Source organism: Salmo trutta, chromosome 19 (assembly GCF_901001165.1).
Source record: "Salmo trutta chromosome 19, fSalTru1.1, whole genome shotgun sequence".
Classification (NCBI taxonomy): domain Eukaryota; kingdom Metazoa; phylum Chordata; class Actinopteri; order Salmoniformes; family Salmonidae; genus Salmo; species Salmo trutta.
In genome coordinates, this window is record NC_042975.1 from 51,197,063 (window position 1) to 51,208,540 (window position 11,478).

The 11,478-nt window shown below is 40.6% G+C and overlaps 1 protein-coding gene across 1 annotated transcript in view; it reads left to right on the forward strand.

Moving 5' to 3' along the window:
- Window positions 1-1,818, forward strand: part of ubash3ba (ubiquitin associated and SH3 domain containing Ba) — a 57,688-nt gene extending 55,870 nt beyond the window's left edge. Inside the window, exons 12-13 of the mRNA XM_029701679.1 lie at window positions 1,206-1,315; window positions 1,524-1,818. Coding sequence (XP_029557539.1) covers window positions 1,206-1,315; window positions 1,524-1,661 — 248 coding nt within the window. The 3' untranslated portion in view covers window positions 1,662-1,818. The remainder of the gene's footprint in view (window positions 1-1,205; window positions 1,316-1,523) is intronic.
- Window positions 1,819-11,478: the final 9,660 nt, after the last annotated feature.

An 11,478-nucleotide genomic window follows, 5' to 3' on the forward strand; every position in this document is an offset into this window, starting at 1 on the left:
AACCAAAAAATCCACTACATTGTTGTTAGCGTTAGCTACTTGCTACACATCTTTTTTTATAAACGGCACCAATGCAACACAAAAATAAAGTTATAAAACCAAGAAAACAATATATAATTTACCTTCGTGTCCAGTAGTTTGAAGAAACTAATTTGAATTGAATAATATCTTAAAAACACTTAACTAGCCATCACTGTTCACTATCCCAATCTCAATCTAACCAATTATGTCACCAACTCACCAAGCTTCTAAATCACACATGCGTAGTACTAGGTTCAGTCTCTAATTCTTTAATTGGATGAACAACATGTCAGTTCATACTGCAAAAGCTTTGATTGGTTGGAGGATGTTCTCCGAAAGTCGTCATGATTACCATGTAGGTCTATGGAAGGGGTTGAGGAGTACGAGCCTCCTAAGTTTTGTATTGAAATAAATTTAGCCAGAGGAGGATGGAAAATAGCTGTCGTCCGGCTACACCATGGTGCTACCCTAGAGGGTGCTGTTGAGACTACTATAGACTATTGCAAAACAGTGTGTTTTAATCAGGTACTTGGTGAAGTGAATATATTTAATATAGTTTTATCTATTTCTGAAATTCACTGATTAGGATGGTCCTCCCCTTCCTCTTCTGAGAAGCCTCCACTGGTCCATGTACTTTAAGTGATGGTATTTGTGAGTTAGTGTGTATAAGTCCATATGTACTCTACTGTAAGTAAGCCAATGGTGGAACAAGCTCCCTCACGACGCCAGGACAGCGGAGTCAATCACCACCTTCCGGAGACACCTGAAACCCCACCTCTTTAAGGAATACCTAGGATAGGATAAAGTAATCCTTCTAACCCCCCCACTCCTCCCCCCCCCCCCTTAAAAGATTTAGATGCACTATTGTAAAGTGGTTGTTCCACTGGATATCATAAGGTGAATGCACCAATTTGTAAGTCGCTCTGGATAAGAGCGTCTGCTAAATGACTTAAATGTAAATGTCATGTTATGTGTGGTAGGTAGCCTAGCGGTTAAGAGCGTTGGACCAGTAACTGAAAGGTTTGAATCCGCCAGCCGACTAGGTGAAAAACCTGTTTATGTGCCCTTGAGCGAGGCACTTAACCCTAATTGCTCTTGTAAGTCGCTCTGGATAAGAACGTCTGCTAAATGACAAAAAATATAAACGTATGTAAACTCTGTGGTCTCCCTCTCGTCTCACACAGGAAACACTGTGCTGATCGTGGCCCATGCTTCCTCCCTGGAGGCATGTACTCGCCAGATGCAGGGCCTCAGCCCACAAAACGCCAAGGACTTTGTACAAGTGGTCAGGAAGGTCAGCATGCTTTCTTCAGGACATCTCTCGCTCTGCTATCTCGCTTTCTTTCGCTCTCTTCCCTTCTAATGTATCTCTCGTTTTCTCCCTCTTTATCCCTTTCTCTCTGCCTCCTTTCTCTCTCTGCCTCTGCCCCCCCCGCACACTTCTCTAATGACACCAGTTTGTCCCTCAATACACATCCATCTCTCCTTCTCTCCCTGTATAGATTCCTTACCTAGGTTTCTGTGCGGCTGAGGAGATGGGGGAGACAGGGGTGTGGCAGCTGGTGGACCCGCCCATCCTTCCATTAACGCACGGGCCCAATCACAGCTTCAATTGGAGGGAGACGCTACAGCAGGACTGAGGAATTCCTGCCCCGACCCACCTCCCAGCAACCCAGAGAGACACTGCTGAGCTAAGACGGATGCAGCCAACGCAAGCGCAAAGCAAACATTTCCTCTGCTATCTAACTAGCGTGGTAAACGTACACACACACACCGCTATCAAAACCAGACCAAAAATGCCCCGCCTTCCATCGCATATGCTGTGTAAACACACTCATTGAATCAGTCTATATACACTGAGGGTACAAAGCATTAGGAATGCCTTCCTAATATTGAGTTGAACAGCCTCAATTCATTGGGGTTTGGACTCTTCCAGATGTCGAAAGCGTTCCACAGGGATGCTGGCCCATGTTGATTCCTATGCTTCCCACAGTTGTCAAGTTGGCTGGATGTCCTTTGGCTGGTGGACCAATTGTTGATACACACGGAAAACTATTGAGCATGAAAAACCCAGCAGCGTTGCAGTTCTTTACACACTCAAACCGGTGCGCCTGGCACTTGCTACCATACCTCGTTCAAAGGCACTTCAATATTTTGTCTTGCCCATTCACCCTCTGAATGGCACACGTACATAATCCATGTCTCAAGGCTTAAAAATCCTTTCTTTAACCTGTCCTCCCCTTCATCTACACTGATTGAAGTGGATTTAACAGGTGTCATCAATAAGGGATCATAGCTTTCACCTGGTTAGTTTGTCATGGAAAGAGCAGGTGTTCCTAATATGTTGTACAATCAGTGTATATTGCAGCATTGATATATACATACATACATACATACATACATACATACATACATACATACATACATACATACATACATACATACATACATACATACATACACTACCGTTCTGAAGTTTGGGGTCACTTAGAAATGTCGGTGTTTTTGAAAGAAAAGCTATTTTTTTCCCATTTAAAATAACATCAAATTGATCAGAAATACAGTGTAGACCTTGTTAATGTTGTAAATGACTATTGTAGCTGGAAACGGCAGATTTTTTTTATGGAATATCTACATTGGCATACAGAGGCCCATTATCAGCAACCATCACTCCTGTGTTCCAATGGCATGTTGTGTTAGCTAATCCAAGTTTATCATTTTAAAAGGCTAATTGATCATTAGAAAACCCTTTTGCAATTATGTTAGCACAGCGGAAAACGGTTGTCCTGATTAAAGAAGCAATAAAACTGGCCGCCTTTAGACTAGTTGAGTGTCTGGATCATCAGCATTTGTGGGTTCAATTACAGGCTCAAAATGGCCAGAAACAAAGAACTTTCTTCTGAAACTTGTCAGTCTATTCTTGTTCTGAGAAATGAAGGCTATTCCATGCAAGAAATTGCCAAGAAACTGAAGATCTCATACAACGCTGTGTACTACTCCCTTCACAGAACCACACCAACTGGCTCTAACCAGAATAGAAAGAGGAGTGGGAGGCCCTGGTGCACAACTGAGCAAGAAGACAAGCATATTAGAGTGTCTAGTTTGAGAAACAGACGCCTCACAAGTCCTCAACTGGCAGCTTCATTAAATGGTACCTGCAAAACACTAGTCTCAACGTCAACAGTGAAGAGGCAACTCTGGGATGCTGGCCTTCTAGGCAGAGTTCCTCTGTCCAGTGTCTTGTGTTCTTTTGCCCGTCTTAATCATTTATTTTTATTGGCCAGTCTGAGATGGCTTTTTCTTCGCAACTCTGCTTAGAAGGCCAGCATCCCGGAGTCACCTCTTCACTGTTGACGTTGAGACTGGTGTTTTGCTGGTACCATTTAATGAAGCTGCCAGTTGAGGACTTGTGAGGCGTCTGTTTCTCAAACTAGACACTCTAATATACTTGTCCTCTTGCTCAGTTGTACACCGGGACCTCCCACTCCTCTTTCTATTCTGGTTAGATCCAGTTTGCGCTGTTCTGTGAAGGGAGTAGTTCATAGCGTTGTACGAGATCTTCAGTTTCTTGGCAATTTCTCGCATGGAATATCCTTCATTTCTCAGAACAAGAATAGACTGATGAGTTTCAGAAGTTCTTTGTTTCTGGCCATTTTGATCCTGTAATCGAACCCGCTGATGCTCCAGATACCCAACTAGTCTAAAGAAGACCAGTTTGATTTATTATTTTATCAGGACAACAGTTTTCAGCTGTGCTAACATAATTGCAAAAGGGTTTTGTAATGATCAATTAGCCTTTATAAAATGATAAACTTGGATTAGCTAATTGGAACACAGGAGTGATGGTTGCTGAAAATGGGCCCCTGTACACCTATGTAAATATTCCATAAAAAATCTGCTGTTTCCAGCTACAATAGTCATTAACAATGTCTACACTGTATTTCTGATCAATTTGATGTTATATTAATGGACAAAAAATGAGCTTGTCTTTCAAAAACAAGGACATTTCTAAGTGACCCCAAATTTTTTGAACAGTAGTGTATATTGATAGAATATATTGATATGTATTGAAGATGTATGCTTTAATGCACTATTTGTGAATGAGGAGGTGCGTGTATTGCCCAGAGCACAAAGGACAGGAGCAGGGCAGCAATATCTCTGCAAGTTGCCCTTTCCCCTCCCTTCCCTATGCCTCACTGAATGGGGAGAGCACTTCATGAAAACGTGTCATATTTCAGAGCAGTTGTTGGCTAACAAACTTAGGTTGGGTCATGTCATGAGAAGGGGATCTTTCAGACAGTGCTGCCTGAGGGTCTCTACCCAGCCGACGCTTTGGTGCCACCTTTAAAAAAAACATTTAAAAAACTTGGCTGCTTTCTCATACACTGTGACGAGAAGAGACCTGCACAAGAAACCCCTTCCATGCCTCTGAAAATGTGACGTTCAATGTACTCAGTCATTTCATCCGCTGCATAAACCCTCCTCAAAAAGCACAAGTCTAGGCCTGAATCTTGACAATCAGATGAGAGCTGTCACTTTTAGCTTTAGGGTCGAGTTGGCTAGTTCAACCATCCCTCAGCAACTCCAACCTAGCCGTAAACGCTTAGTTTAAAGACGTTTGTTTGGAAAGGGTTAAACATTCAAGCTTTTAACATTTATTTGTTTTTGTCTATTACATTTGTGCAGCACAAATCCTGTTAAATGACAAAAGTGTTCATGTTTGTTAGCACGACTAAGAAAATTACATGCAGGTATGTCCAACCAATGAAGGCAGAGGGACCATGTCATGAGCAGTTCTACATATCAACCAGTGCCATGTGTTTTGGGACAGCTAGCTACTGCACATGAGACACCTAGGATGTAGCCAACCAACTACTCTTGCTGTCTGAATTAGGATTTTTGTCAAGGTGATACAGAAATGGAGATGGTTGACAGTCATCACAGATGTCTTGAGAAGGATCATTCGATCCTAATGATCCTTCTCGGGACCTGTTATAAGCAGTGTTGTGTTAAAAAGCACCAGCATATTTTCAGACTTTTTTCTTCCTCAATGTATGTATGCTTTCCTTTTCCTTATATAGTGACCTATGAGTGGAGACCTGGTAAAAGTGCAATGTAACCCTTACAGCCTCCCCCTCATCCGCCCCAAACGTCACCTTTGCTCAAACCACAGACTAAACAGTACATTAAACCATCAACATTGAGATGGAAGGACTTATTATTCATCTATTGCCAATATCACTTAAAAATATGTTTTGTCATGATGATCACTCATATCACATATGTCTTCATTTGAGGCCAACTGTGTTTCGGTCTCTCTGCAAAGACATACAATGTAATAACCTGTCTCTTACTTTCACATCCTGCTAAACGTCATTAGTAACATCTACAGTATAACAAATCATTGTGCTTGCAACAACATGGCTGCAAACACAATATGCTGGCAGAAGTGGGAAAACGTGATCTTAGAAATTAAAACTATGCTTCTGTCACGCCCCCCCCTCCCCCCCTCGCTTCTGTCTCTTCCTCTCTCTCCCCTCCTCTTTACTGTGCTCTATGCCATGTCTTTGCACAGAGCACAGAAAGCTCTTCTCAGGACTCTCCCCTTGTCTGTGTTTAGTCAGTGATATGTTTGCTTGATTAGAAAGTTATTTGAATATGTTGAAAGATTGGATATTTAAGTTGTTTATTTTAAATGTACATGATTGCCTATATGAACAGGGGCATCACTATTATTGAAAAAAGGATAATGATATGGTTGTCAAATGTATGAACAACATGTACAACGGCCTTCAAACGATAATGTATGAAACCATTCATTTATATTGTTGTAAAGGAGCGAATGCTTTAATGAATGAGTGAAGAATACGTATTGGTTAGAAGTTACAGATCATTTTTTTCTGTGCTGAGTTTTTTCCCTTTACTTGGTTTTGCAACTTCACTTTACTCTCGCACTGTTTCGTCCATCCTACTTGAGTTGGCAGTACTCCATCTATTTAAGTCGTCAGTACTCTACACAGTCTAGTCTTCCCACATTACCGTTAACTTGTTTTGTTGTCATTTAATGGAAAGAAAAAAAGTTCATATTAATAATAACCACCTCCTCTGCGCTGAGACAAACTGCTCTCACTATTTCCACAAGTGCTCTCCATGCAAAAAGGGGAAATAAAACAAGCTCACAAACTATACATGAAAAAGAAAAATCATGTTAAAATGTTATGTATTTATTGTTTTAAGATGTATGCGTTACACAGTGTTCCAGAAGATTGTGTATTATATTTTGTTGCAAATGACTGCCTCTGTAATGATAAGGATTGTGAAAATTATAATGATCATGAACTGCTTAAATATAAAAAGTATTTGCAAAATAAAGGTTTTATCTGCATTCATCTGTGATTTTGATTGATATTTGCGATTTGTAAAGATGCTACTATTAAATAATGCCACTAGGTGGCAATGTATGATGAAGTATTTCAGTTGGACAGCACAGTTTTACACCATAGTCCATAGAAGTCTGGTTAAATGACTATCTAGACATATTATACTCTGAGAAGGCATAGACTGACTTGAACAAATTGTCATTGCATAGCAAGATTCAGTTTTAGCTAGTAATTTTTTCTTTACACTGAGTGAATAGCATAGCTGTGGGAAGTCGGGGTTCTGCAGCACCCCCTGAAAAACCTTAATAAAAAAATATTACACATTTCTCACAAGTAGTGCACTGAGTCTTTACTAGTCTTTAATTAGCCGACCAATGTATCCCTTCCTACATAATGAGTGATGAGAGGGTGTTTCAGATAATTATGCACTATAGCTGTATTTTTGAATTTTCTCTCCATGGGTTGATTGAGCCTGCTGTCTGGTCTAAAAATCTATGAAGTCATTTTTTTGTAGCAATTATTGTGGTCTTTGTGTTTCACTGATTGCACGATCATATCAGGGTTGAAGGTAAGTCCCAGATGCTGACAACATCGAATTGACAATGGTTTAATATTCCAAAAGGGGTAGGCAATAGACAGGTCAAGGCAGGCAGGGGTCAATTAACCAGAGGTGGGGGGGCGAAGCTACAGGTCGGCAGACAGAGTCAGGACAGGCAATAGTCAAAACCAGAAGGGCGAGAAAATGAGAGACTTGGACAAGCAGGAGCTGAGAACAAACACGCTGGTTGACTTGACAAACAAGACAAACAGAACACAGGTATAAATACACAGGTGAAGATGGGCAACACCTGGAGGGGGGTGGAGACAATCACAAGGACAGGTGTAACAGATTAGGTTGTGACAGATCATGCGAGTAGATACTGTAGGGTTATCCTTGTTCAATGCAGCTACTGGAGTTGTCTCAACGATGTTCCTATCAGCCAGGAAATTGCAGGATATTTAGGTTGACTCATTTGCCCTGGCTTTGTAAAGACTACAGCCTGACAGGAACCATATTTCCTTGTTCTAACTGTCGAAGGTAGGCTTTACAAAACAGAGCTGGTACTAGTTTTACAGGATCACGGAGCAATGTTACCGTGCACTGTCCATGCAAGACTGCTAAATAATTAGCTACAATAGTTGCTCATGATGATTCATCTTTCCAAGAGGAGCTGGATGACAAAACATTGACAAAAGAAATGACAAACGAGCAGTGGTGGAAAAAGTAACCAATTGTCATACTTGAGTAAAAGTATAGATACCTTAATAGAAAGTTACTCAGTAAAATACTTTGGCTTAATGACTCATATTAGTCTTGTAACTGTGTGTTCTTGCTAGCTAACGTGTGTCTTTGAGATGTCTCATATTCTACACCATGCTGCTACAGGAGGAATACAGACAGTACACAACGATTTCCCATGAATATGTAATAGCATTCTCGTCTTTTGACATTACGCCGATTTTAAGATAAGCATAGTAAGGTGTTTACATGACTATTTTACATACTCGGCCTACTGCCATAATCAGTTTAATATCAAGTTATTAGTGCGCATGTAAACATACTCACTTGCCAGAACACTTGTAAAAAACATTGTTAAACACCATTATATACATATGTACAGGAGCTAGCAATATCTATTCCACAATGCAGACAGACAAGTTCCTTACTTTTTAAACATTTAAAAAGGTATAATCTTTGTTAAAAAATATATATATATATTTGTTTGTTTATTTGTTTTATTTGTTGTATTATTTGTTGTGTCTTTTCTGGTGGATTACACTGAAATTGCAACCAACTTTCTATGGCTTGTTCAAAAAGAGAGGTTGAGAGGTTGTAATTTGAATAAAGGGAAAAGGGCCATTCTTTAACATGGGGTGAGACATTCTCACTAATATGCTAGAGAACCAGTTCGCATATAAGTATAACTTGTGTGTGACACCTTTAGTGAGAGGTCTAATACTTTAATATTTAATCATTTCTGCCCTCTGAATTCATATTCATTATATAAATCCATACAATTAACTTTGGTAAGTGGAGATGGAGAAGACTAAAACGAAAACATATGCTTAAAGTACTTTGCTTTCTCTTTCAAATAATCGTTTGGTGAATTATGGGTGACTCCGTCATTTGTTACCAGTTTCAGTAAAAAAAAACGGTAGCATTTCTATGTTAAAAGATTTTTTTTCGTTCCCCATATTGTATCCGGTTCGCTTTCTTTTTTATATTTCATAATATATTACACTTGATCTTTCTTGAATAATTTCCTCCATTTCTTTTTGTCTTTCCTCTAACTTGTATTGCTATCTAGCTGTACTGTTAGTCCTTCCATTTCCTTTGTTAATATGGACTCTTTTGACCTAAATTGCTTTTGTTTTAAAGATGAGTATTGAATTGCATGGCCTCTGAAGTAAAGACATTCTTATCAACGTTACCTTGCTCTTGTATAGAACAAACACCACACAAAACAGTGTTAGAACCAAATAGGTGTATATACTTGACAATCAAAATATCAAAACAGCACACGGATAAATGCACAGTAGGAAGGGACATGCCAACTAGCTAACCGGCTACAAATAATAACGACAACAAAACACAATGGCTTACTCGGTAATTCCAGTACCAGAGCCTACGGACATGAAGGGCGATACACACAATAACTGGACATTTTTTCGTGCACAATGGCAAAACTATGAGATGGCTACCGGTCTGGATGAAAAGGAAGCAAAATTATGCATGTCAACTCTGCTAGCTGTGATGGGGAAACTAATGTCATCTCAAACAGCGGCATCTTCATATGCCTGAAGCAGAAAGAACTGACCCAGTAAAAATGATAGATTCGCTACAGAAACACTTTGAGCCATCCAGAAATGTGATCTACTAGAAGTAATCAAAATCAAATCAAATTGTATTGGTCACATACACATGGTTAGCAGATGTTATTGCGAGTGTAGCTAAATGCTTGTGCTTCTAGTTCCGACAGTGCAGCAATATCTAACAATTCCACAACAACTACCTAATACACACAAATCTAAGTAAAGGAATGGAATAAGAATATATACATAGAAATATATGGATGAGCAATGACCGACCGAAAAGGCATAGGCAAGATGCAATAGATGGTATAAAATACAGTATATACATATGAGATGAGTAATGCAAGATATGTAAACGTTATTAAAGTGGCATTATTAAAGTGACTAGTGATCAATTTATTAAAGTTGCCAAAGATTTCAAGTCTGTATGAGGCAGCAGCCTCTCTGTGTTAGTGATGGCTGTTTAACAGTCTGATGGCCTTGAGATAGAAGCTATTTTTCAGTCTCTCGGTTCCAGCTTTAATGCACCTGTACTAACCTGGCCTTCTGGATGGTAGCAGGGTGAACAGGCAGTGGCTCGGGTGGATGTGGTCCTTGATGATCTTTTTGGCCTTCCTGTGACATCTGGTGCTGTAGATGTCCTGGAGGGCAGGTCGTTAGCCCCCAGTGATGCGTTGTGCAGACCGCACCACCATCTGGAAAGCCCTGCGGTTGTGGGCAGTGCAGTTGCCATACCAGGCGGTGATACAGCCCGATAGGATGCTCTCAATTGTGCATCTGTAAAAGTTTGTAAGGGTTTTAGGTGACAAGCAAAATTTCTTCAGCCTCCTGAGGTTGAAGAGGCGCTGTTTAGCCTTCTTCACCACACTGTCTGTTTCAGTTTGTCCGTGATGTGAACTTAACTTTCTACCTTCTCCACTGCTGTCCCATCGATGTGGATAGAGGGGTGTTCCCTCTGCTGTTTCCTGAAGTCCACAATCATTTCCTTTGTTTTATTGACGTTGAGTGAGAGGTTGTTTTCCTGACAACACACTTTGAATGTGCTGACCTCCACCGTATAGAGCGTCTCGTTGTTGTTGATAATCAAGTCTACTACTGTTGTGTCGTCTGCAAACTTGATGATTGCGTTGGAGGTGTGCATGGCCATGCAGTCATGGGTAAACAGGGAGTACAGGAGGGGGCTGAGCACGCACCTTTGTGGGGCCCCAGTGTTGAGGATCAGTGAAGTGGAGATGTTGTTTCCTACCTTCACCACCTGGGGACGGCCCGTCAGGAAGTCCAGGACCCAATGATGCGCTTGGAGGGTACTATGGTGTTGAATGCTGCACTGTAGTCAATGAACAGCATTCTTACTGTCGTGACGTTGTATTAGTTAATGTGACGACTGTTGCTCATCGAATGATTAACTGTTTATAATTGCGTGATTAAATGAATAAAGCAATGAATCAAGCAATTATTAACTCATTAACCTGGGGCACCATGGGATAATTAGTTTCATTGAGTTTCTATTTCCCAAATTAACTCAAAGAATATCAGAATATCGATTTTACAACAGTCGCTAAATTAATCAATTTCCTCTAATGTCTCATTTCTGAACGTCGCATAATCCGGGAATCTGCACGAACTCCACCAATGAGATTACCCCACCAATCTTAGTTGATTATTTATTTACTAGCAAGCTAAACTTATGATAAAATAATTCACATACACAAAACACAGTCTAGGCTATTGATTAGGACTTAGTATAATGGGCCAACACACTATGGTGCGTTACCCAAAATGGGGATTTAAAAGAGAGAGAAGCAAAGAAAGTACACGAGAGAAATATACATTTGGGTTCATTTGTCAGCTATGCTTATTTAAACCTAGCCTTGCCCCGAACTGCCGCTCTTATGGGTCAGAATATAATGATGTAATTACGTGTTGGAGATCTCGGAGGGGCGTCCCGCATGGCTCGTTTAGGCTTCTCAAGGACGCACTGCTCCGACGCAACTCTCTGGTTGTCCTCACGATGTCAGTGTCCCTTTTGGCTTAGTGGTCTGATTTCTCCCCCTTTTTCTGATACTGTCGTCTGAGGACAGACAGCTCTGTAGCTCAGAGCTCACAGCGTAAGAATGAAACAGCGTAGATACCACGATTCGATGAAGAGTGAAGGCTAGGTGGTTCGACTTGAATTCACCCACTTAGACACAGCTACTCATCTGTAGCTTGGGTAGAAAAAGAT